The sequence below is a fragment of the Giraffa tippelskirchi genome, chromosome 4 (assembly GCF_054371585.1).
Source record: "Giraffa tippelskirchi isolate mGirTip1 chromosome 4, T2T-mGirTip1v1.2.pri, whole genome shotgun sequence".
Classification (NCBI taxonomy): Eukaryota; Metazoa; Chordata; class Mammalia; order Artiodactyla; family Giraffidae; genus Giraffa; species Giraffa tippelskirchi.
Genome location: NC_137278.1, coordinates 170573981 through 170601012, shown reverse-complemented (window position 1 = coordinate 170601012; position 27032 = coordinate 170573981). Strand labels below are relative to the sequence as shown.

General features: G+C 41.9%; 1 protein-coding gene across 6 annotated transcripts in view; it reads right to left on the bottom strand.

Moving 5' to 3' along the window:
- Positions 1–337: 337 nt before the first annotated feature.
- HMGXB4 (HMG-box containing 4) overlaps positions 338–27032 on the bottom strand; it is a 31948-nt gene continuing 5253 nt past the window's right edge. For 3 of the 6 annotated variants that reach the window (XM_081595927.1, XM_081595926.1, XM_081595929.1), the window contains 9 exons: positions 26555–26703; positions 26216–26294; positions 24472–25430; positions 11562–11643; positions 10559–10623; positions 9240–9345; positions 8615–8784; positions 2949–3071; positions 338–2475 (listed from right to left, as the gene is read on the bottom strand). In XM_081595927.1, the coding sequence (XP_081452053.1) occupies positions 2431–2475; positions 2949–3071; positions 8615–8784; positions 9240–9345; positions 10559–10623; positions 11562–11643; positions 24472–25430; positions 26216–26294; positions 26555–26703 (1778 nt within the window). In that variant the 3' untranslated portion in view covers positions 338–2430. Of the gene's footprint in view, positions 2476–2948; positions 3072–8614; positions 8785–9239; positions 9346–10558; positions 10624–11561; positions 11644–24471; positions 25431–25993; positions 26109–26215; positions 26295–26554; positions 26704–27032 lie in introns of all 6 variants that reach the window. The other 3 variants (XM_081595930.1, XM_081595931.1, XM_081595928.1) reach the window with 2 other exon arrangements.

The following is a 27032-nucleotide window of genomic DNA, read 5'->3' as shown; positions in this document are numbered from 1 at the left end:
CATGATTTAGCACACAATTTGGATGCGACTCTTATACAAGATTGATAGATATTTGACTTAGGCCAACAATCTAATGTGCATACAATTTCATTTGCCAGTGAACACCGCTACACTTACAGAGCCACTGGCTTTGTGATTAGCAAAAGAGAAGCTGAAAGTCCTCAATGTAAAAGTTAATAGAAATAGAGCAAGATGCTTGTTAGGAAGATGGCTTTGATCAGAAACTTGACCTCTATTCCAGATGGGTTTTTTTTTTTTTTTTTAATGTGAAAGACAGGTTTAAAATTTCACAGGAACTTTGGTTAGCCACAGGAAAAAGATAGCTGACACTGGACTACAAATATTAAAAATGTGATTTTTAATAATATAAGTACAAAATTTTATTTCTTTATACAACTGTAATGGGATTTGGATCAAACCGCTAGAATTTATTTAAAAAACAAAATAAAACAATGATATAAAAACTGCAAGAAGGTCTGAGTCCAAAGTTTTTCCTCTAATAGTACCAAATACCACAAGGAACAGATTATTATACAAATGTGTACAAATTTTAAATACAAATACAATAGGGTTGGACTTTAAAGGAAAACAAACAAACAAAAAGCAGGCTCTCGTCAGGACTTCGTTAATGTGTACAAATGACAATGGTAGGACTGACTTCTTTCTGTACTAATCCGTGTCTCTGAGGCCCCTTCCTTGATACCCTGTGTCCAACAGGAAACTGACATGGGTGGAGAGGAGGTGTATGACAAGTGTGACACACGAGATCAAACCAGGATTTCTGTTCTTTGTAATTTTGGTTCCCAGACATTCCGGTCCCCTACTGTTTCCCCAGTTCAATCTCAAAACTGCTCTGAGGTGAGAAAGGCATTCGGCAGCCAGAATACCTTTAAGGAACACAGCCCTGTGACCACACGGATGGGAGGGAAGGAAGGAAAGAAGGATGGAAGGAGTTACATAGGATGCAGGCTGGGGGCACTATCCTCAGAGATCGACTCTGATGCCTCAGTGCTCCATCCTGGCCAAGGGAAGCAAGCAGTCACCTCAGAGCTTGGTTTTGATGTGGACTCTTGTACCAAATTTAAAAACAACCCTGAAGGGCTCAACTGTTTTCTTTGGAAGTGGGAAGCAAAATCTGGTTCTTTGGAAATGAGGGCAGCTGGGAATGGTAACATTCCTTTTTATTTCACTTTCTTGACATTATTTAATTGTAAAGAACTAGAATCCCAACATAATGATTCCGTTTTGAGGCACGATACCTTAAAGTGTGGGTGATCTGGAGTTTGCAGAGGAGGCCAAAGGAAGGAGGGGAGGAAGAAATGACAAATCTATTCTCTTCCACATGCTGTTGCTGGTGGAGGCTCTTGTTTTTTAAATTATATATACAGAAATTTACAGGATAAATTAAAATCTAAGGGAGTTTAAAGAGTTAAATACACATAATTAAAACACATTCATACTCGTACATAAATAAACCTACATGAAAACAGAGTACTTTTTTTTTTTTTTGCAATTCGCTTATGTGTGGAATGCAAAACGCCATGTATCTGGCTAGCAGGGGAGCCAATCAGAAGATCCCAGGAATCAGGCTGGGCAAAGCTCACCTTCCACATCCGCCCAACAACCAAGCGGCAGAACTGTGAGCTAAGCTGATGCTGCCCATGGAAGATACCAGCTCTTAGTGCTGCAGACCAAACGCTCTGGGTCAGCTCACAGTACAGACTGTGCAACTGTTGACACTGACAGCTTTACCTGCTCCAGGGCTCACAAAACTCCTTGGCCCAGACAGAGGCTGCCAATGGTACCAATGGTTACAATAAGTTTTGAGACGCGGACACCGATAGAGCAGGAATTGGAATGAACCCTCTACTAGGTTCACTTAGGCCATCGCAAATAACTTTCAGATGGGAACGATGTTATCGCCTCCCACCTAGGTCACTTCAAGTTGAAAAGCTTTGTATTTTCAGTTAACTGACATCTCCCCATAATCTTTCCCATTACATTTCAGACTGTAAGACAGGTAAGGCAAATGGTCAGTGATGGGTCTGGAGGTACAACTGAGTTTGGAAAAAAATCACATTTTAGCCAACTTTACTGTGATGCACTTGGCATCCAAAACTAGCCCCCAGCCCCCAAGTTACATTGATTTTTAAGGCAGATTTATCCACCACAGGAGAAGAAAGAATTCCAAGCCCATATTCATGCCAAGGTTTCCTCTTGGCTAAACCTTTGCCACTTCATAAAATTATTAAAAGCAAAGTACTTACAGTCCTATGTATATATTTTACATTTTACATATATATATATGTGCATATATATATAAAAATTTAAAACCTACACCCAGAGGCCAGTGAAGGGATCTGGAACAGTCACATACACACAAGCCAGCAACAGGGCAGGATAAGGTTTCTGTCCCAAGAGTCTTTGCTGTCACAGTCCAGGCATGATGTAAGCAATGTTGTCTAGTGTGTTTGACTGCAAAACAAGGGGAAAAGTTTCAGTTGAAGAGTACTTTACCTTAGTTCCCTGAGACATATTTCTTTGTTTAGGGGAGAGAGATCAGAAAAGAAGTCTGGAGTTAGAGAAAATGGGGAGAGAAGATGGTAGTCTGTTGTCTGTTATGCTGGGAGCTTTTCTGCTGACGTCTCCCATTAATCCTAGTAAAACAGTGGCAGCAGACTCCTGTACTCTCTTCGTCTCTGGAAGAGCAAATAGGAAACACAGGAGGTGCAGTACCTTAGGGGCTACATTGCTTCTCTCTAAAGGAGAGAAATCTTAGGAAATGGCGTGTTTGCGATTTCACTCAGAGTCCAGCGCACATGCAACAGTCAGTGTCACGTTCCGCTGGCTGACAGCAGTGCGGTATCCAGGAAGCTTTAAGAGCTTGTGACTGACAGGCCTCCCAAGGGTCTGCCCCCCCCTAAATCCCAGGAAACAAGGAAACTTACCAAGACCTGTTTGGGACAGCCGTTCAACTCAGGTAGTTGTGTGGTCAGACACGCCAAGGGGCCAAGCGCACAGATGATGGAGTCCAGAAGCACAGACAGACTGCCGGACACAGCCACCATGCCCTGAAAGGGAGAGCATGAAAGGAGGAGATTGCGGCCTGCATCACACTTGTGAGGCTCCCTCCAGGCCCCAGGTACTTCCTCGCATGGCTCTCTGAGTCTTGGGCAGTTCCAGGAAACTTGTGGCAGAAATGGAAGGTTTCTGCTTTGGTAACTCAACACATTCCAGGTTTCCTGTCTGTATTCCTAACCTGTTGCACGCTCTGTGAGACCTTGGGTTAGTCACTTAGAAAGAGTGGGTGGTGGTGGGGCGGGCAGATAAAAAAACAACCCTACACTTAAAAATATTAAAAAGGCCTCACCTATTGTGGAGAACTACTGGCAAGATTTGTAGAGGTCATGAATGTAAAAGTTATTTTTCTCATGAACTCCACAAATATAGCTTAAATGTGATAACCATGAGAATTCTACACGTTAATGTTTAATATAAGCACACATACACAAATTCTCCATATACGTAGCTTTTTGACAGGTGAGGATTACCACTTTTCTGTTCTTTTTAAAATTTAACCTCTCCTAGAATTCATATTGTTTGTTATCTCTGTGGTTCAAAGAGATAAGAAATAAGATTGCTTGCTGCAAATACTGCTGCTGACCTCTTGTGTAATCTGTTTCAACTAGGAGTACTGTGAGGATATGTGACCTGGAAGGCAGTGTAGCAGAGTCCGTCAGAGAAGGAGCGCTGGGCTTCAGACAGCCAGGTTCAGAACCTGGCTCCCCCACTCACTGAAAGGGGCAAGTTGCTTTCTATGCTGTGCCTGTAACAGACAGTACTAACAGCATTTGCAGCACGGAGGGGATTAAGTGAGATAACAGATGTAAAGTACTTGGGGGTGGTTCTTGCTACCTGGTAACTGCTCAGAAAGTATCCATAATGTTTACTGCTATTACCAACATCTTCATCTCCAAAACTGCATTTCAGGCTTCCTGCTAGATCTTCCGTTTTGGGTATTTCTCAGTCTCAACACACTGTAAAGAGAAATAACCTACCGTTCCTCCTAGCATTCCTTCCTCTGCTAACATCATCATCACTCATACACCTGCCCAGTCTCAAGGCCTTGCCACCACTGACTTTTCTTTCCCTTCATTCTCCTTGTCCAATGTCTCCCCCTACTTCCAAGTCAGAAAATAAAGCAAAGGGTTATAAGAATGGACCCTGAGGTCATGCCGCCAAACTCAAGGCTCCATTTCAGCACTTAGGGGATAAATTCCAGAGAGAGTTCCTTAATATGAAAGTCTGTTCTTCCTTCTGTAAAATAAGGGAACACAAATTCTGCTTTACAAACATGCAATGTAAATTAAATGAGAGACTCCATGTATAGCACTCCCAAAGCTGACTGAGAGTTCAATGAAAGATAGCAATTAATAGTATTACTCCATACTTTTACAGTTAATTATAGGTAATATTTTCTGTCTGACTCTCCCAATAAGCATCCTGAGGGCAGAAACCATGTCCTATTCTTTTTTATATCCTCCCAATAACTACTGGGGTTCTGTATAGTGTAAGCCCCCAATAAATATTTGAATTAAATTCAAATCTTTGTCATGTCTAGACTATTGTTATAACTTTTCCCTAATTCTGGTGTCTTCACTCTCAATCTAAAGTTGAAAATATTCTCAAAGAAAATCAAATGAGAGCTCTGATCATTCCTTCTACTCAAAACATCCCCGAAGCTCCTGAGCCATCATTTCCTTCTGCGACTTGTACTGTGCCCTTCATATTTCAGGCTTCCCCCACCTTGTGCGCTGGATGTTCTAGTTTTTCATCATTTAAGCAATAAAATTCTTTGAAAATAAAACCTCAAGTGGAACCTTAATACATAAAACAGTTAAAAGATCTGGTGAAGGTAGGAATGGGGGTTGAGAGCCCCACTGGGTCTCTTCTGACCCATCTCTGCAGAAGACGCCAGGGCTGAGAAGCACATGTGCACTGTTGTCTTGGTTTATGATGTCATCTCCATCATACAAGTCCTGCTTGTCCTTCCGGGTCCTGATGGAACCCCACTTCCCTTTCAGAGCCTCTCCTGACCCCTCACTCTGCTCTTGACTGCCGCTCTAACTGCTTCAGGTGGCAGAGCTGTAGAATGACAGCAGGCTGCACAGTGGGGCAAGCTGAGCTTGTTCACAGTGAGTTGTGTAGACTTATAATAATGATCACAATTTTATTAGGATTCAGGTATTCAATTTTAAACGAGCAACTGTATAAATCAATGCTCCTTGAAGTGTAGTAGTTTACTAATTTCAGGTGGCATACAGGTGAACATTAATCAGTTGATAATGCACATCCATTTTTCCAATGTACATTAGAAAAAAGATTAGAATACCACACTTGTGATATCCAGGATATCATTGTGAAAGCATGGATAAATTTATTTAAATAAAAACACACAGTAGATAACAGTATAAGTTGTCTGAGGAAATTGCAAAATTGTGAAGATATATGCAAATGATTAAAGTCTGGGGAAAAGTGGATTAGAAGGGCAATTACTGCTTACTGCTGACACATTGTTGTTGTTTAGTCACTAAATTGTGTCCAATTCTTTGCAACCTCATGGACTGTAGCCTGCCAACCTCGTTTGTCCATGGAATTTCTCAGGCAAGAATACTGGAGTGGGGGGTTATTCCCTTCTCCAGGGGATCTTCCTGACCCAGGGACTGAACCCTTGTCTCCTACAATGGCAGGCAGCTTTTTTACCGTTGAGTCACCAGGGAAGTCCACTGCAGATACATATGGGGTCTCTCTTGGGGGTAGTGAAAACGATCTGGTTAATAGAGAGTAGTAATGGAGCCAGAAATCTGTGCATATACTAAAAGCCACTGAATTCTACATTTTAAGAGGGTAAACTTTACGGCTGTTGCTGTGTTAGTCACTCAGTTATGTTCAACTCTTTGCGACCCCATGGACTGTAGCCTGCCAGGCTCCTCTGTCCATGGAATTCTCCAGGCAAGAATACTGGAGTGGGTTGCCACTCCCTTCTCCAGGGATCTTCCCAACCCAGGGATTGAAACTGGGTCTCCCGCACTGCAGGCAGACTCTTCATAGTCTGAGCCATGAGAGTTATATCTCAACAAGAATGTTCCTTATGTTTTTTAAAAAAGTGGAATAGAGGGTCTGCAATGTTCTTTTCCCTTTTCCGGTCAATATGGACATGTAACCCTCCCATGGCAACTGCTCACAGAAGCTGGCTTGGTTTATTTGCTAATTTTGTATCTATTTTATCTTTCCAGTTACATTGCAAGTTTCCTAATGATATGCAATGATCAGGAAACTATTAGGAATTCTCCTCCCCCCAGTTTTTGGAATCATGCCAAAGTACTCAACAAGTATTTGCTAAATTAAAAGGAAACGGCAGGGAAAATCTGGAATATGGGAGGTGAATTTTATTGTTGTTCAGTCGCTCAGTCGTGTCCAACTCTTTGCAACCCCATGGACGGCAGGATGCCAGGCTTCTCTGTCCTTCATCATTTCCTGGAGTTTGCTCAAACTCATGTCCGTTGAGTTGGTGATGCCATCCAACCATCTCTTCCTCTGTCATCCCCTTCTCCTGCCTTCAATCTTTCCCAGCATCAGGGTCTTTTCCAGTGAGTTGGGCTCTTTGCATCAGGTGGCCAAAGAACTGGAGCTTCAGCTTCAGCGTCAGTCCTTCCAATGAATATTCAGGATTGATTTCCTTTAGGATTCACTGGTTTGATCTCCTTGCAGTCCAAGGGACTCTCAAGAGTCTTCTCTAGCACCACAGTTTGAGGGCATCAATTCTTCAGTGCTCAGCCTTTTTTATTGTCCAGCTCTCACAACCATACATGACTACTGGAAAAACCATAGTACTGACTATACAGAACTTGGTCAGCAAACTAATGTCTCTGCTTTTTAACACACTGTTTAGGTTTCACATTGCTTTTCTTCCAAGGAGCAAGTAACTTTTAATTGCATGGCTACAGTCACTGTAACTTTTTAGGAAACATAAGAATATCTAAATATGAAAAATAAGTAAGGATCCCAGAATATTTTCTTCTAGAAATATCTATATCCATTCAAATATCCGAGCCTACCAGGAAATGTCTGTTTTTGACACTTACTAAATTTTGAGAAATTAGCCAAAGCACTTAGACAAAGCTTCATCTCTTGTGGCCTCTGGCGTTTTATTCGTTGAATAGTAATTCAACTTCCACATAAAAGCAAGTGGGTAGTTTTATATTTCTACACTGACTTCTCAGCTTAAAAATGGCTTTAGTAATGGAGACTGATTTCTTTGCTGAAATGTCCTACTAGGACCCAGCGGAAACCTGAAATCCTACACCACTGAGTTAGCCAGGGGGCAGTATGATTAGAAGTGGAATATGGTAACAGAAATGGAACATGACAGTTTTGCAGGTTAAGTGATTTTGAAACTGAAGCTTAAAAGGACAAAGATCTCCTTAGGGTACATAACACTGTATAATTCAAGTGCAGAGTAATGAAGAGCTCGGACACCTCAATCTCCCCGTTTGCTACCTATTTTCAAAGCTGTAGAGGAACTCTTACTCCCCTGGATAATCTAAACTGTCTATTCAAAACCTTGCTGGAAATGCACAGAAAAATCCTAACTCTCTTGGAAGTAAAAATGATGAAAGTTTCCATGGGATTTGGACTCATTTTTCAAAAATAAAAGTGAGTTGCAAGGTTATATGTCAATTATCTCTCTATAAAACAGGGGGGAGGGAGAGGAAGTATCAGGGTAATTTCCTTTTGTGTCATTGTTTCAACAGAAAAGTATCAGTGTAAGCTTTGACAGCCAGATTCCAAATCTCTAGGTGTTTCTATTACCATCACTCTTCTTTAAAAAATCATTTATTTTTAATTGGAGGATAATGGCTTTACAATGTTGTGATGGCTTCTTCTATACAACAATGTGAATCGGCCACAGGTATACACATGTCCCCTCCCTCTTGAACCTCCCCTCCACCCCCCACTTCATCCCATTCCTCTAGGTTGTTACAGAGCACCAGGCTGAGCTCCCTGTGTTACACAGCAGCTTCCCACTAGCTATCTATTTTATGTATGGTAAGGTATGTATTTCAATTCTACTTTCTCAATTTGTCCCACCCTCTCCTTTCTCTGCTCTGTTCACAGGTCTGTTCTCTATGTCTGCATCTCTATTCTTGCCTGCAAACAGGTTCATCAGTAACATTTTTATAGATTCCATATATATGCATTAATAAACGGTGTTTGTTTTTCTATGTACTTCACTCTGTATAACAGGCTTTAGGTTCATCACCTCAGTACCAGGGACTTAACTTTGTTCCTTTTTATGGCTGAGTAATGTTTCACTGTATATATGTACCACAACTTCTTTATCCATTCATCTTTCAATGGGCATCTAGGTTGCTTCCATGTCCTGGCTGTTGTAAACAGTACTGCAATAAACATTACCACCCCTCTTTATCACTGTATCCTGAGCACCTGGTATAACACAGCATATAGCAGTTGCTCACTGCATGTATGTGGAATGAGCACACAGATCCAGACTTTACCAGCAGCTAGAGTCTTGCTGCTGAGGTGTCCTTACCTCAGTTTCCTGCAGGCGGTGTCCAATGAGGCTCAAGGACTCTCCCAGCAGCTGGAGGTGAGCAGCCACATCAATGGGCTCTGTCTCAGGAGCTTTGGCTGGCGAGGCAGGTAACAGCATGGCGGTGGGTGGAGATTTCTTCTGGGGTGACAGCACTCCCATAGAAGAAGCTGAGAACAGAGAAGAAACAGAGATAAAGCTTGCCCAGGGCTTTGACCACAAAACTGTTCTTTCTGGTTTTCCCTTTTAATGAGCTCCACCAGGCATATGCTAAAACTGTGGACTGTGGGTCAGATCTGGCTAATAACTTACTTTGTATGACCTGTGAGCTAAGAATGATTTTAGATTTTTAAATGGTTGTTGTAGAAGAAATAAAGAAAAACACGTGACAGAGAATGCATATGGATCTCAGACCTAAAATATGTATTCTCTGGTCCTTTACAGAAAAGTTTGCTGACTTCTGACTTAACATTTTCTAAATATTGGGGGCAACCTTTAATATCTGGTAACTGGAAATCAAGATCTGCTTCTAATATAGGCCACTCTCTCCATTTCTTAGTAAAGAAGCAAAATTCACAGAGCTGTGGGGAAGAAAATGAAAAGAGGAGAAGGATGTGGTCATTACCTTTCACTTTCATGGAACCTTCTGAGCTGGATGCTTTTCTTTTCACAGTTGTAGCTTCTGCTTTGTTCTGTTTGTGTTGTAGATACTGAGCTTTTTGCTTCCAAACCTGCAATCAGATCAGGGCAAAAATAAATTTCAAAGGGCAAAAAACTGAAAGAGAAAGCAGTGGAAGAACAGAATGAAGAAAAGAAAGGGAACAGTGGAGGGGAGCAGACAGAGGGTTAGTGTTTATTTTTGAGCTGCAGGGTCAGTGCACAGGCTCTGGGCAGTAGTGACAGCAGCGTCTCAGGAGAGGACTATGCCCTTCAGTGCTAATGGTCAAATGGCAGCATTCATTCTGAAATCACTCTAACTAAGGCTGGAATGTAAAATCACAGAGGAAACCCTGGCTCACCCTTATGTCCATCTGGTTTAAATATTTCTTCTAACCTGTCAGCTGGCAACACCAATAGTAGGATAACAACGACACAAAAAACAGAAACTAAATATAATCTACCTGGGTGAAAAATATATGTCATTTCACCTAGATGAGCGGTACCTTAAATAAAACAAAATGGAAACTCTAATTCCTAGACCACCTTCATATCATCTGACTGGAAAGTGACTGTGCGTGATTCAGGTATGACTATTTATCACGGTCTTAGTGTTTCAATAGGGCAGTATATTATTTGGTAATGGTTGATGGAGATGATGATCCAGAAACTATCTTCCTAGTAAACACTGTCCCATGTTTTTATTATTTGCTGTGACTATGGACATCTTTCCTCAGTTCTCAGACCACGGCTAACTACTAGGTGTAGTCAGCGGCTCTGACTTTAGATTCTCTTTTAACACGTATCATTGCTCAAGGTAGGTCATCTTTTGGCTCAAATATAAGGTTGCTGAGAAAAAAATTAGATGAGGTTAGAAGACAGCCTCCCTGCAGCTAAATCCTCACCTACAGTGAACTGGCACCAACTCGTTCGCTGCTCTCTAAGCCATTTTCCACCAATCTGTAATTTTTCTTTTTTTTCTATTTTCAGTGTTTGGAATTTTGGGCTTCCCCAGTGGCTCAGAGGTAAAAGAATCTGCCTGCCAATGCTGGAGACACGGGTTTGATTCTTGGGTCAGGAAGATCTCCTGGAGAAGGATATGGCAACCCACTCCAGTATTCCTGCCTGGGAAATCCCATGGACAGAAGAGCCTGGTGGGCCACAGTCCATGGGGCTGCAAGAGTCGGACATGACTGAACAACTAAACAACAACAGCAACATAGGAGGATTACAGACTTTGGAAGGCACAGCGCAATGAAAAATGTGTCTGTAATAAAGTCTGCTTACCAGTTTGTCCTTCTCTGGCAACTGCTTCCACACCTCAGCCAGTTTTTTACTCAGTTCCCCAAAATCTGGCACAAAAGAGTAAAAAAACCCAGGAAAACTCAATACAGTAAAGGTTTAACCATAAATAAAACAGAAGGCCGATAAGAACAAAAACTAGGAAGAGGGTTTTGAAGATCAGATTTAAATAGCACAAGATTCTTTCAGAAAACCAAACCAAACCCCACCACTTCCTTTGGGTCTTTTATAGAAGGAAGGAGCTGTTTGGGTCGCTATGAGACAGGCTCAAAATCTCACACATCTACTCCTTAAGGATTTATGCCTGAAGCACCGTATTGGTATCTTTTAATGTGATCCCATGAAATGTGGCTTATCTATTTAGGTTAAAGAAAAAATGTTACGTAGAATTTGATAAGAAATGTTAGGTTTTTACCAAATTTCTGAGAGCTCAGAAACAAAGGAGAATTTCCCTAGAGCATCTCAGTAGCAATCTTTCAGATGTGTGATACTGTGCTCCCCACATTGTAGAGCAAGCTCACACTTTATAAAGCACATCCGAGTCTTTTCTGATGCTTCATGTGTGCCTCACAATAGCCCTGGTGAGAGGGTTGAGAAGCTAGTCCATATGCTAGACCGATGAGATTTGTAGATGTTACCTGACTTGTCCAAGGGCTGAGGTGTAGTATTCTCACCGTACCAACTTCTGATATAGAGACAAATAATGAACAATGTAATATGTCATCTCACTCCAACTCCATACCCAAGAGGCAGTTTAAGGAAAAAGTCAACTGTAGAATCTTGGAAAGAAACAACTGTATGTTTACATACTGTGCTTTTGGACGGGGTGTACTAAGACAAAATCTAAAGTGACTTGTACAATTGAGAGAAATGAGATTTGTGTCCTTTTCAGACCATGGGAAGAACTTTGCCTGCTGACTGGATTAACTGCCTTGCTTCAAAGATACAAATGGAAAGTAAGAACACTGAAAATGAGAAATGTTCTCACCTATGCCTGGATGGTCAGCCACAATGGTTACACGGTACTCCTTGCAGAACACTTGGTAGGCTGACATGTTCTTCTTTTTTGGCTAGTACCACATAAAAATAGAACAGGGTAAGACTTAATTAGAAGCCAAGTTGAACAACTTTGCGTATGTGAGAACAAAACAGAAAAGTGACCTGCACTTTTTCCTCAAGGGTCCTACACTGCCAACCAGTTTTCCTTAAACAGGATAATTAATTTTTAAACCATGTTACTTATGACTCAGAGATGAGTATCAGTTTTACTTTTAGAAGGTAAAAACCAGATGCTCAATTATTTTTAGATTTTTCAGGTTGTTGCAGCTACTTGATAATTGTTTGTAAAGCTCTTCATTCGTCCTACAAATGTTACCTAATTCTTTTAGAATTAAGTGCTAAGCAAATCTTTACCTCTCCTAGGGTATCTATTTTTCATCTTTGAAAATAAGAACCACATAACTTTCCTTTACTTTGGGGCTAGAAAATCAAGAGCCAAATTTACGTTCATGTTGTGCCTCTGGTTTTCATTTCTTCTCCTTTCTTTTGGTTCTGCGGTACGTGAGATCCTAGTTCTCCAACCAGGGGTTGAACCTGAGCCCCCTGCATTGGATATGCAAAGTCTTAACCACTGGATCACCAGGGAAGTCCCTGGCTTTGATTTCTAATCTTAAAATTTTCTTGATCCTGCTTTGACTGTCACTTGTAGTTTATTGTTATTTTATTATTCACATTCTTGTGGTCCAAGGTGAAAAGTAAATAAATAACTGAGGACAATTCTTTGGTACTCAACATAAGATGAACCTCTTTTGCATCAATAAAGTGCTTTGTACTACTTGAAGTATGTTTATGCTTCATTGAATTATGACAATTCCAAAAGCAACACAGGATTTCTGAGAAATAAGCTTTTAAAACTAACAAAGTATATATAAAACAGAAGGTATTATACATTACTATGCATTCCATTTTACAATTATCCATAAACTTGGAAGAAAAAAGTTTTCCTACCTGAAAAGGCACATTAGATAGCACCTGTCCAAACCTCTCACTTTGAGGATGAAGAAAAGGAAACTCAGAAAAATAGTGACTGGTCTGGGTCCCGCAGCTATGCCGGCTGTAACACCAGAATGGCTACAACCCAGGCACCTGACCTTTAGGGCTATGTACTATGGGCCAAGGAAAAAAATACATTGCTTCCTTACAGAAAAAGTTACTATTTCAGAACAAAAGATTATCCCTTTATAACTTTTATCTAATATACTGAGATGTTTTCAGTCTGGCTTTCCTTACAACCTCATTTGTAAGTATCAAAGTATGATGATTGGTCCTCCACCTCCTTCCAAGGTAGTCCTTTCTGGTCCTGCAAGTTATTATAATGACATGAATGACTGGTGCTTTAAAAGCTACTGGAAACTTTTGTTTGCCTCAAGAGTCAGATTTTACAACCAAAACAAAACAACAAACGATACAGTCCCTGTCTCATGACTTCAGAGCTGCACCTTGTTTAAAATGAAGTCTAATCATGCACTTCACCTGACTTAATTCTTAATGTTGTTTTCATAAAACCACTATCCTCAAAGGCCAAAGGCTAGCCAACACTTTCGTTGTTGTTCAGTCGCTCAGTTGTGCCCAACTCTTTGTGACCCTATGGGTGCAGCATGTCAGGCTTCCTTGTCCTTCATTATCTCCTGGAGTTTGCTCAAACTCAAGTCCATTCAGTTGATGATGCCATCCAACTATCTCATCTTCTGTCACCCCTTCTCCTCCTGCTCTCAATCTTTCCCAGCATCAGGGTCTTTTCCAATGAGTCGGCTCTTTGCATCAAGTGGCCAAACCACTGAAGCTTCAGCTTCAGCATTAATCCTTTCAATGAATATTTAGGGTTGATTTCCTTTAGGATTGACTGGTTTGATCTGCTAACTGTCCTAGGGACTCTCAAGAGTCTTCTCCAGCATCATGGCTCAAAAGCATCAATTCTTCAGAGCTCAGCCCTCTTTATGGTCCAGCTCTCACATCCATACATGACTACTGGAAAAACCATAGCTTCAACTATATGGACCTATGTTGGCAAAATGATGTCTCTGATTTTTAATATGCTGTCTACGTTTGTCATAGCCAACACTTAAGACAATAAAAAAAGTTGTGCGGCAGCTCTGACTTGAATTCCCAAAGGAATTCTGAAACCATTTTTGACGAATGGAAACAACCCTGCGACATCTCCCAAAGTACCTGCTTTGAATGAGATAGCACTTCTTTGGCTATAAAAATTATGGCATGTTTGTTATAAATTTACCTTCAAAAATTTCAGACCAGTCTTTTAAAAACAGCTTATTCATTGGACTGACATTTGGCCATATTATAAAACTTGTAAGGAGTTTTAACAATGTTTCCTTAGACAAGTTATAAGACTGTGAAAGGTTATTGCCCTCTATTTCACAAGGCTATCTACAGCTATAACATAAAACTAAAATTACTTTTATAGAATGAATCACAACTCTTACTCAATACATTAGATCTCAATCCACATCCTGAAGAAACAAGTTCCTCTCATAGCTCTCATAAGGACTTTATTCAACTGTGTATAGAAAATAAACCTGCATTTTTTTGAGTACCTGTACTGGGTATAGTGAGTAGTTAAAGAGGATGAGCTTTTGAAGCCCAGATCTTATTCTAAGGCAGTCAAGCAGCATAAAATGGTGGAAAATTTTTGAAACATAAAGTTTGAAGGCCCACCATCTTTTCTCAGCTTCACCTTATACTATTTGATCCTGAATAAAACACAGGAGAAGTGGATAGCTCTTCTGACATGTGATATTAATAAGTATTTCAGTGGCAAAGAAGGAAAAGCAGAGACAAACAAGGAGGAGATTGCAAAGGAAACAAAGTAACCCATCAAAGTACTCTGTCATTCATTTGTTAATATTTACTGAGCATCCACTATATGCCAGACATTGGGAATACAGCCAAGAACCAGACACAGAATCTAACAGAGGAGAGAGATAAATGTGTCATCATAATACAATTGACAACATTATAGGGGAAGTACTGGTTGCTACAGGAATATGCAATAGGACCGCCTCACTAATCATGGAGTTGAAGAAGGTCCTCCTTTCTGGAGGAAAGGACGTTTAACCTAGACCCTAAAGCTGGGTAGAATTAGCCAGGTGAAGAGTGGTACAAGTGTTCTAGGCTCTCAGCGTGATGATACTCATCAGAGAGGGAGGTAGGCGATGACGTCAGAGAAGCATGGCATGCTCAGAGATGGATGCCATGTAAACTGTATTGAAGAGTAAGGGTTCTATCTGAAAGAGGCAGCTATTTCAAGCAGGAAGTCACAAGGTCAGATTGCACTTTATGATCATGGAGAATGGACTGGAGAAGAGCAAGAGGTGAGGCAGGGAGTCCTGTGGAGGTGACAAGGCTGCTGCAGGAACACCCAGAAGGGATGGATGAAGGCCCATGGCCAAGACAGCGGGGTTGGAGAAAAGCAGGTCAATTGAAAGGGAGAGAAAAGTTAACAGGATTTATCAGACACAATGTGGCAAAAGAGAAAGATCCTGGGCTTTGAGGGCCGACAGAGCTAGGTTAGAATCCTGATGGCACTAGTTACACAAACTGCTTCATTTCCCTGAACTTTAGTTTCCCTGTAAGTAAAACCTGGATGGTACCACTGAGCTTGGATAATACTGTTTCCAGAGGTGGGAATTCATCAGCATTTGGCACTTTAGGAGGTACTCAGTTTATCTTATCTCTGTGGTAGGCAGGGTCCTAAGATGGCACCCAAGATTTCTGCCCCCCTGGTGGACACGCCTTGTAAAGCACCCTCCCTCGACCGTGGGCAGGACCAGTGAATACCAGAGGGTGTCACTCCCATGGATCGTATTGTGTTATATGGCAAAAGGGGAGTTTTTGCTATTAATTAATGTTCCTAAGAACCTGTCCAGATGTAATTAAGGTTCCTAAGCAAATTGAATCCAAGTGAATCAAAGAGAGATTATCCTGAGTGGGCCTGATGTTTTATCCAGTTTAGTTCAGTTCAGTCGCATCCGACTCTTTGTGACCTCAACATGTTATTCGGTGAGACCTTAAAGGAGGTGAGACCCAACAGAAGACACTCCCCTACTGGCCCTGAACTTGGAGACAAGTTGCCATGAGTTCTACCATTGAAAGGAACTGAATGCTGCCAACAACCTGGCAGAGGACCTCTAGCCTCAGCTGAGAACCCAGTTCTAGCCAACACGTGGCTTAGCCTTGTGAGAAACGGAACAGAGGGCTGAGAGGAGACCTGGCTGGACTTCTGATCTGTAGGATGGTGAGGTGATGTTAACAAATGGATAGTGGTAATTTGTTATGCCGTAATAGAAAAGTTAATTTCTATTCCCTCTATTTTTTTTTTTTTACAATAGAAGTTGTAGCATCCAAAAAGCCAATATGAGTTTTCTTAAAAATAGAAATTCTGGTGAAGGGGGATAGGGTGAATCTATCTGACTTAAATCAGACAAAGAAAACAGCGGTAAGGCCTTCAAACATTTCATTTAAATAGTAAAGGTCTTAGTTTTAGTATTCTTCTGATGAAGCCAGTCCTGTTCAGAGATGTTACAGGAGTGAGTTCTAGGTGCTGTATCTCCTTTATTAATTGAGTAGCAGCCTCATATCCCCAGACGCGCTAAGTGTTCTAGTCCTTTCAAATCTCAATTTATTGGGCTCAAGAGAAAATGAAGTGGCATTACAGAGAAAGATATGAGTTCACAGTTCTATATTTGGTCATGAGAGAGAGAGGGAGCAATGGACTGATTTGTCTGGGTGATTCTGTTTTGAGAACCCAGTCCTTGGAGCAAGTGTGACAGAAAGCATAAATCTGCTTTCCTCAGACAGTTCCTGTATGTCTCCCTCAGTGCGTGCACCTCACTACCCAAGGGTGAGTCTGATGTTGGAGCTGACATAATTTAAAAAAGAAAATTATGGCTTCTCAATATACATCAATGACTTCATCTGGTGAAGAATGGGCTGCCATTCTGTTGGACTGAGCATCTACTGGCCTTCAGCCTTCCTAAGGGATTTTCAAGGGAAACTCTGAAGAATTTTCACCTTATGTGCTGACCTTAGAACCTAACCTTTGTGTTATAAGATGCAACTCCAGCCTAAGGATCCAAAGTTTGGAATTCAAACTTGAGGGTTAAATTTTTTTCCAGGGCATAGCCATTTTTTTATAAATTAACAGTTAGAAATAACACAAATAATGGATGATCTCTAGACAAACAAAACATTTCCATATGATTCTAAATGCAAGGCCAGTAATTTCACCCTAGAAATTTTTTTCTGCTGCCCCGCACAGTATGTTAGAATCTTAGTTCCCCATCAGGGATTGAACCTGAGACCCCTGCACTAAAGCCCAGTTTTAACCACTGGATCTCCAGGTAAGCTCACACACTAAATTTTTTATTTTTATAGTAGAAATAGGATTTTAATATATTCAAGTCTAGCATTTGTTATTTACAATAAATCACCACCCCTCCCCCACCCCCAAACTGGAAATGGAGAAGGAAATGGCAATCGATTCCAGAGTTCTTACCTGGGAAATCCCATGGACAGAGGAGCCTGGTGGGCTACAGTCCATGGGGTCTCAAAGAGTCAGACACGACTTAGCAACTAAATAACAAACCGGTAAACCCTTTTTTCCCACTTATTATACAAATATTCAATCCCTCTCCCTACTCCCAAACTCTTGTGACTTATAGTGGTTATATCTGGAATAACTGTGGGCTCTCCTTAACAAAATTGTTAATACTTCGAAAACTTGGGTCCTTTATTACTAGCAGCAAATAACTACAACAAATCCACTTAAGCATGACTCAGTAATTTTACAGCCAGACCTCCTTTAAATGTTTGAAGATGTGTCACAATATCAAGACCTTCCAAGAGCAACTTCTTAATGTGTTGTATAAAGCAGTCATGCTGAACTCCTTTAGAGCACAGAACTCTTTGTGAAAGTCTGATAAAAATCGTTCTTTGAGCCCATCTAGGACTCTAGTTTAAGAACCTATTTTTAAAGGATAAAACAGCTTCCTTGGTGGCTCAGTCAGTAAAGAATCCACCTGCAATGTGGGAGACTGGGTTCGATCCCTGGGTTGGGAAGATCTCCTGGAGGAGGCATGGCAACCCACTCCAGGATTCTTGCCTGGGGAATCCCCATGGACAGAGGAACCTGGCAAAACATAATTTACAGGTCTTCTAAATAAACTTGGCTTCCTTCTGCTGATGACGGAACCCAACCTCTTCACTGATGTTAATACTGTGCAGGAGACACGGTTACCAAGGCTTTACCTGTGGAAACTCATTTATCGCTCCCAACAATCCTACAAGGTAGGTTTCATTATTCCTGCCATTTTAAGATGAGAACCAGATACCTGAGGCATTTACCCAGGAACTGGCAGGGTCATCATCTGATGCTCCTCCGAACTAACCTCACTGAGATCTCTCAATCTGTACTGGCCAAAGGAAAGGGTACCAGAACAGTCAAGTTTTCACACCAAAGCTTCTGTTTTAACCCTTCTGAATGGGAATCTAATTCTGCTCTCTCTCATATTACATTACTGAGTAGAATTTAAACATTCTTTCTGGGTCCTGTCATCAGAACAACTTGGAGTCAAACCCTTGTACTGCCACTCAACAGGTATGTATCCAAGGGCAGGTTATTTCACTTTTTTGAGCTCATTTCTGTGAAATGGACATAAAAATACCTACACCTCATTGGGCTCTTGTGGAAATTCATCAGTACACCATAGATAAAAAATTAGTGCAGTTCTTAGAACATATGAGCAACTCCATAGCAAAGTTCTTATTCCCACTGTAATTTACTAATGCCTGCTTCTTCCTGCCTTCCACATGGTTTCTTTTACCTTTCGGTTGGCTAGACTTCCTGTTGGTTTCTGAACACCCTACCACCTCTTGTGCCTTCATATGCATTCTCCACTCCTTGACTGGAATGCCCACTCCTCCTTTCCACTCAACAATTCCTATTTGGCCTTGAGATTCGGTTTGGGTGCTGCCTCCCTCTGAATGCTTCCTGGTCACCCCCAGGCTCTCCTCAGCACTCGGCATGCATCTCTGCTGAGGTTCAACCCACTGGGTACTTTCCAAACCCTCTTACCACATCGAGAGCTGTTTGAGAGTTGACACTATATCTGATCAGGGCCTGGCACAATGTAAGGGCAGAATAAATATGTACTTTATGCATAACCAAGTGTCAGAATTGTGTGTGAAAAGCACATTCATTTGTAGTCCCTCATCTGCTTCTATGTGAAGCAGGCTGCGTGCTTGTTCGTTAAGACTGTGAAGAAAAGAATAGGGCCAGAGTGGCCTCTTGATGCATCTCCAGCTGATGTTCCCCCTTCCCCAGAGCCCATGAAGTGTTCCAAGGATCTGTTGTAAACTCGTTCTGTAACATCTCCTTTTGCTCCTTAGGGACCCTGTTTTCTTTCTGGTTCTTAACTGCTAGTTGCAGAGGTGGCTTCCGAAAAGGTGGGTGTTAACATGAAAAAACAAAACAGAAACAAAACCATAAAAGCAGCACCCCCTTGCTTATTCTAATTTGTGAAATGAGTGGCTGAAAAAAAAAAAGTTTTGAAAACATGTTTTCAAGTATATTTTATGCTTCCAAGGAACCTGGGATGAAAACAACAGTTGCTGTAACAGCAGCTCTTGATTGAGCCATGCCCTGTGCCAAGCATGTTACTCGTTCACCTGATTTACTCTAAGTAGCCCATTTCACAAGTGAGCAGGCAAGTGAGGAAGCCATCTCCAGAGAACAAGTCTAGTAAGTAGCAACTAGGACAAGAACTCCCTGGAGTAGGAAATGGCAACCCGATCCAGTATGCTTGCCTGGGAAATCCCATGGACAGAGGAGCCTGGCAGTGCCAAACACTGTGCAAAGTCAAGGGTTTCCAAACTTTGTTGGGTCACGGTGCCTGTGCAGGTCTTCAAGCGGTATATGTTTTTGTTTTTGTTTTTAATTTCCTTGTTTAAAAAACATATTTACTTTTTTAGCTGTATGGCATGTGGGATCTTAGTTCCCCAACCAGGGATTGAACTTGTGCCTCTTACAGTAGAAACCAGTGTCTTAAACACTGCACCACCAGAGAGTATATGCTTTTTATCACAGCAATCACTGAAAACCTAGCTTTGAAAAGATACAGCATTATGGAAAGGCACGGAGTAGAAAAAGATGTTAAAACTGAGGATTACTTCACTCCAATAGTTCAGAAGGTACTTCACAGATGGCAAGCATGGCTGTTTCTCCTGAAATTTTAATGTTGAAAAAAATCCCGTAGTACCCCTGTGCTGTTGGCACCCCAGAGGGCCTTGGCATACAGAGGCCCTAAACACCTTTCCATGTATCACCTCACTGAACCCTTAACAACCCTACCAGGTTGGTCTATCCTCACTCCCAACTTGTAGATGGAGAAGTTGTGCAACGTGTCTAGCACTGCACAGCTTCTAAGTGGCAGAGCCAGGAATGGAGCCCACAGGGCTGGCTCCATGGCCACGTTCTTCACCACTTAGCTCTGTTGAACCTCTAGATTGTTATGTCTTGGAATCTACACCTAACTTTTCTTCTTCTTCCAAATCAGACATTCTTTTGCTTCTCCACATTTACTGCTGTCCTGGTCACAGAACCTAGGGTAGAAAGGGCACACAGAGGCCTACCACACTTTCACAGTGAGCTCCTCATGTGTGTTTTCTGCAGGCCAAGGGAAAGCTGTTCCTGAAGCCTTCCATTCTATCTTGAGGTGAATTTTCAGATAGTTCTATTTTTTTTTTGGCTACACCAAGTAGCATGCAGGATCTTAGTTCTTCAGCCGGGGATCAAACCTATGGACCCTGCAGTGGAGGTGCTGAGTTCTAACCACTACACCACTGGGAAAGTCCCTCAGATAGTTCCTTTTTATACTGAAACAAAGCCCAGGGAAGGATTCTTTTTTTTAAAGCTCCATGGAAATTTTCATACACAGTGAAAACTCAGTGTATGTCCCATAAATAATCTGTTGGAGAAATAAAGAATTGCATTCAGAGTAATCGGGTTTCAGCTCTGGACAGTCACAATCAAATACTGATTCACAGTAAGACTTTTTGCTATAAACTCAAATTCATTTTTCACTAGCAATCACTCACCATTTGGGGGAGTTATAAATAAGTCCTCACCCTTGAGAATATAATTTTATCTTCAAAACCTGAAGGGACATCTATGTACTCACTCATGTTTCTGGTTCCCCAGAGCCAAGTCCAGCTGCCAGATCTTGTCACTTTTTCCTTCAGAGTCTCTCCTGAATCTGTCTCTTCAATTTTATTTCTAACAGGCTTTCATTACTGATCTCTGACTATAGTAACTTCCTGGGTGGTCTGTCTCAAGTCTCTGCTCAGTCTAAGCCACCAGGTATAGCTTCATCATTTTATTCTTCAATTATCATTTACTGCATATTTAAGCCCTGCTCAGAACCCAAAGTGCCATGGCCAAATCCCTCACTTTGGCATTGGAGATTCTTTACCATTTGTTTACAACCTACATTTTTGATGCTGTTTTCACCCACATATTCATTCATTTGACATGCGTCACAAAAAGCCTACCAAGGACATTAAGGAGTTGAAAGCAATCACAGTAGGTGGCTAAAAGAGTCCCTAAGGAGCTAAAACATCCTCAAGGAGCTTACCATCTTCAATAGGGGAAACGGAATACACACAAAGACAAATCCAATATAAAGAAGAAAATAAGTGCAGTAACTGCCCATAGCAAGGGTTTTCTGGGAATTCATTAGTTACTTGTAACTGGAGGGTCAGGATATCTTAGAGGAGGTGGCATTTGATTGGGTCTTAAGGGGAAGTAGAGCTTCACTATGTGGAGGAAAAACAAGGGGAAGAAGGTCACCGCAAAATACAATCCAAGGAGTGGAGGTCAGACTGTGAGGAGCAAGTCTGGTTTCTGCACAGTTGCATGCAAATCAGACTACTAGCAGGTAAAGCTGAAAAGGATGGTTTCAGGCTAAATCACCATTATGAATGCTTGGGCAAGTGTTTGGACTTTGATATTTATTCATTCAACAAGCATTCATTGATTTTTGACAACGGGCCAGACTGCAGATTATGTATTAGGGACAGAGTGGACAGCAAGACAGACATGATCTTGGTCCCCTCGGAGCTTATGGTTTAACATGAAGACAGTAAAAATTCACTGAGGATGTTGAGTGGACCACTGTCATCATCAAGTGATACTTAAGTTCATTCTGGCATCAGTGTAAGACTAATTAACTGCATGGGGGAAGAGATGGAAAGAGGGCCATTTATTACATTAAGTACTGAGAGAGATGAGGCAGTGGTGATAGAGGGCATAAAAGTGTGGAAGCTATTAAAGAGGAAGAATATCAGGCTCAACCCTTAAGTGGAGGGAAATGTAAAAGTGAACTATAAGTTTGGAAAAAAAAAATCAGAACAGTGGGACTGACTGAGAAGGGGTACGAGAAATACCTCTGAGCATCTGTGATGAGGGTAGTACCTATATTGTGACAGTGAAAGTGAAAGTGAAATCACTCACTCGTGTCCGACTCTTTGTGATCTCATGGACTGTAGCCTACCAGGCTCCTCAGCCCATGGAATTTTCCAGGCAAGAGTACTGGAGTGGGTTGCCATTTCCTTCTCCAGGGGATCTTCCCAACCCAGGGATCGAACCCAGGTCTCCCGTACAACAGGCAGATGTTTTACCATCTGAGCCACCAGGGAAGCACTATATTGTGATAGAGGTTTGGTCAAATAGGTGTGCGAACATATCAACACTCATCAGATGGTAACTTAACATTTGTGCATTTTTACCATATGTGAATTTTACCTAATAAAAGCCCAGAAGACAAATATTGAGCTTAAGTTAATGACATGCAAACTGAGGTGTCTAGGGGTGAAGTGTATGATACATACAACTTAAAGATACATTAACAAAGATAAGATAAACGGATGGATGATGAAGCAAATGGCAAAATACTAACTGCAGAATCTCAATGGGTGGCATATGGTGTTCACTACAATTCTTTAATGCTTTTAGCTTGAAAAACTTCGTAATAAAGTACTGAAAAAAATAATAAGCATATAGATTGGTAGGACATGAGGGTTATAGGAGGTAATGGAGGGGGAAAGGCTAAACCAGGTTTAGGGGCCTGGTGATGAGCTTCATGAGTGACACACAGTCTGAGGTAGCCAAGGTGTTCAAGTAGAAATATTATCAGACAGTTGGAAACACAGGACTGGAGTTCAGCTCTTTTGCTGTCCTGCTTCCTAAACATCTCTCTGCCTCCATGTGTTCCCTTCTGCTGATAACCTTTTTCTCCTTTAAGGTTTCTGTGACCACCTTGCCTTCCTCACATTTACCAGGAGATTAATTAATGGCATTAGCATGTATCACTAGAGTGGAAATTCTTGGAATAAACAGTATCTTACACAGGAAATGTACTACTTCATGAAATAATTTTGGAATAAACAATGAATAAAACCTGCCCTGGAATCTGACTGTCCAGTTCTTGATGATCCTTAGATCAGAAGGTACAGTTTTTTTCTTTCTGATTTGTATATTTTCTTAAACGGCAATCTTACTAGTGGGGAAAGTAACTTGTGCCTCAATTATAGGCCGAAATGAAATCACCAATCCCATATTCTTATTATAGTTGATTTTCTCTTTCTTAGTTGCTTTTCTTTTCTGATTTTACCTGACATTTAACTTTGAAGGGGAAAGGAAGAAAATGGTTGTCTTTGGGTGGTAAAAACTATGATTGATTTTTTTCTACTATTCTGAATTTCTAAGTTTCTAGACAAATAACATGCTACTTTGATAACTGGGGGAAAAAAGTTCATCTTTTAAAGGAAACCTGTAGTGACACAGTCATCAGCCCCCATAGTACAACTGCTAGGAAATTTCTTGAGTTGTGAGACAGAAATCAAACCAAGGTGGCTGATTTCTATTCCTCTCTTCTCAGCAAACGGTGAGCTTCCTGAGATCAAGAGTTATAGGCCCCTTGCTCCTCTTCCCACCTCTTAACTCGTGTGGCAGCACTGGTCTTGGCACACAGAAAGCACTCACACGCAAGAGAACACATCTTTGACACTAAAAGGAACACCACACCGTAGCCAGTATCAGTTAGTGGGAAGCCATTACCTAATTTTGTCATTCTAATTTAAAAAATCTGTTTTTCAAGATGAACTCACAGAATGAATACCTTTTCATCTCTCTCTGCCTTAGGCAGACTGCACTGCTGAGTAAAAGAAATTGGGTTTGGCTCCTTCTATGAATTCCAAGGGCCAGTCAGAAAAAACCTCGGTATTTCTAAACCCATGCTTGGCACAGTGGGAGAACAACTCTCTCAAGAAAACCCATGAATAATTAAGGTAGCTCCTATTTTTGTTCCATCGGTACTATTTTATGAGTGAATGTGTTAGTTGCTCAGTTGTGTCCGACTCTTTGCAAACCATCGACTGTAGCCTGCCAGGCTTCTCTGTCCTTGGGATTTCCGGGCAAGAATACTTAGAGTGGGTAGCCATTCTCTCCAGGGGATGTTCCCAACCCAGGGATTGAACCCGGGTCTCCTGCATTGCAGGCAGATTCTTTACTGTCTGAGCCATCAGAATTATATTTCAATAAGACTGCTGTTTCTGTTATAAAAAAAAAGTGGACTAGAGATTCTACAATGTTCTTTCCTAACCCATCAGGGAAGCCCGGTGCTATTTTATACTTTGCATCACTCCAGTGGATTTAGCTTGCTACATTCCCAATGGTTCACCTGCTTAATTCCGAGTCCACTTACTACGGTCAAGGAAAAGCCTGCTTCACCTCCTGTCCTCCACCATACTTTAAAAAAATGCCTTACCTTTTCTCCTCGATCTCTCTCTCTGTCCTTCTCCTCTCTTTTCTTTTTTTTCTCGCTGTGCCCGTCTGTGTGGAGGCTGGGAAGTGGCGGGGGCGGGGCGGCAGCTCCGGTGTATGGGAGGCTGGGAGCGGGGGCAGGCGGCGCAGGGACCTCTCCTGTCCCGGCAGCAGGGGGAAGCCCCGAACTCCTCTTGGACTTGGAGTGTCGCTTCTCTTTATGCTTCTCCTTGTCCTTCTTCTTTTTGCTCTTCTTTGACTTCTTTTTCTTCTTGATTTCCCGGTAAGAATCATCGATCACTAACTCCCCAGCCTCTAGCTCCCCGCCAGAGGAGGAGTCTGATTCTACCAGGATAGGTTCGAGCCCTGAAAGGTCAAGGTTAGCACTGTGGGATTCTGTGAACTGGGAGGCCTCAGAGCCACAGCCTTCGGGGCCAGGAGACGAACGTGGGTCTGAGGATGACTTGTGCTTCTTCCGGGCTGTTTTTAGAAAGCTCTGTAACTCGTGACCTAGGAGTAAAGCACCCTGCTCATCCCGAGCTGACTTCTTAGAGGATTTTTTCACAGTCGCTTGTTGAGAGGGGTACTGAAAAGACTCCTCGTCAACGGAGCTGCTCCCCTTCTCCTTGGGCGAGAGGATAAGTTTCATCTTTAAGCCGTCAGGCTCACGAAGGGTCAGTGTCTCTGTGTTCACGTAGAGCGGTTTCATTTTTTTGGATTTGTGGGAACTGCCATCCTCCAGGGATGGCTCCCCACTGCTTCCGCTGACTTTCTTCCTGTGGTGTTCCTTCTTACTCTCTGAATGACTTGAGGAACTGGATGACTTTTCTCCTGTCTTTTTGGAGGGTTTGGTGCCTGTGGCCAGAGGGGAAGTGATCGCTTTCAATAGGTCCATAGCTGTATCAGCAGACTGTGGGCTGGACTTTTTCTTTTTCTTCTGTGACGGCTCCAAAGATGAAATATCTAGAAGTAATCAAGAGAAGTAATTGTCCCTATGGCAGAGTAACTTCCAACAAGTTTTCTCTCTCACCAAAAACCCCCAACTAAGATGAGGAAGAGGCTAACAGGAATGACTGGAGGGGAGGCCCTTCAACTGATTGTAAACATTCAGAGATGATGCCCACGTGCTTCTTGGCTTGGTAGATCCTGCCTCTGACCCTGGAGACAGTTCTTGCCACTCAAGATGTTTTTCTTCACTGAGTCTTCACAAGCCACCAAAGACAGCATGCTCAGAAGGATGGACCATGGCTGCGGGGTTACGAGTAGTTACAACTTTAGATTACACTGAAGACAAAGCATCATTTGTTTCTGGGTTCAGGACAAATCCATTCTAGCAAAGAGTCGGTCTCGTCAGCTAAGTGTATAATATAGCTAAGAAAAGCTGGTCTTGTGAGTGGATACGCGCTGGAGTGAGAAGGAACCCACAGGCGCAGGCTGGAGGGCCCAGGACTACAAATGGCAAGAGGGATGCTAATAACAATGGGCACAAGATAAGTGGATGATTGGGGGGAGAAGGAACCTGGTACCTGGTGTATCACAAATGAAGACTGTTCTTCTATGCTGAATCCTCCAAAATACCAGCCCTCCACCTCTCTCCTCCTTCACACTGGTTTATCGGCACTCAGAACAAGAACCACTCTCCTGTTAAATAGGCCACTGAGTCAGCAACATCTGGATCTCTCTCCCCTACCCCGACTCCAAGAACCAGTGAAGTGTCTGTCCCGCCTGCTGCTGCTCCCCAGCCTCACCTCCATAGTAGTAGTCATCGGAGGAATGCTTCCTCTTTTTCCTGTGCGTGTCCGTCCCCAAGAAGTAAAGTTCACTGTCCTGGAATTCAAGAGGAAGGAGAACTGAGCAACGAATAAGACGACGAGGCACAGGCACTTTGGAACCAATCTTGTTTTCTGACGATTTCTGACTTTGGAAAATAAAGTACCACACAGGAAATAGTTAAAAAAAAAAAAAAAGATGTGAATGATGCTTATCTTTCTTTTTAAATGTTTTTCAAAGAAACATCTTTCTTCGAATACTAGGAAACACGCTATGAACTAGTTTAAATGTTCCTAATTCAAATGTTTAGAATTTACCTTTAATTTCTTCTTGGAAGAATTCCTGACCTGAGCAGCGATTTCTTCCTCTTCCCTTAAAAAATCTTTGTAAGAACGTTTCTTTTCTCGTTGGCTTCGGCCAGCAGCTAGCCCTATGTCCTCAAAGCTGTGATCACCATCAAAGCAATCTGAGAAGCACAGATTCGTTTGGGAAAGGAAATGAGAAAGTCAAGTAAGTCACGACTGCATCACCACCCATGAAATGCAACAGTCCCTCCATTTCCAAGTTAGAATCATGTCATTTGGTAAGTCCACTGGAACACAGGGCTAGATCCGAGGGGACAAGCATTATGTCCTGACGACTTGGCTGCGAATACAAGAAATCAGACCTGAAGAAACAACGCTTCCATGCTATGCAAAGGCCCAAGGTGCATCCTGAGACATGGTTTCTTAGTTGTGATTTGGCTGGTGGACACAGACTTGCAGAGGTAAGGCTGAAAAGAATAAGGATTCATGT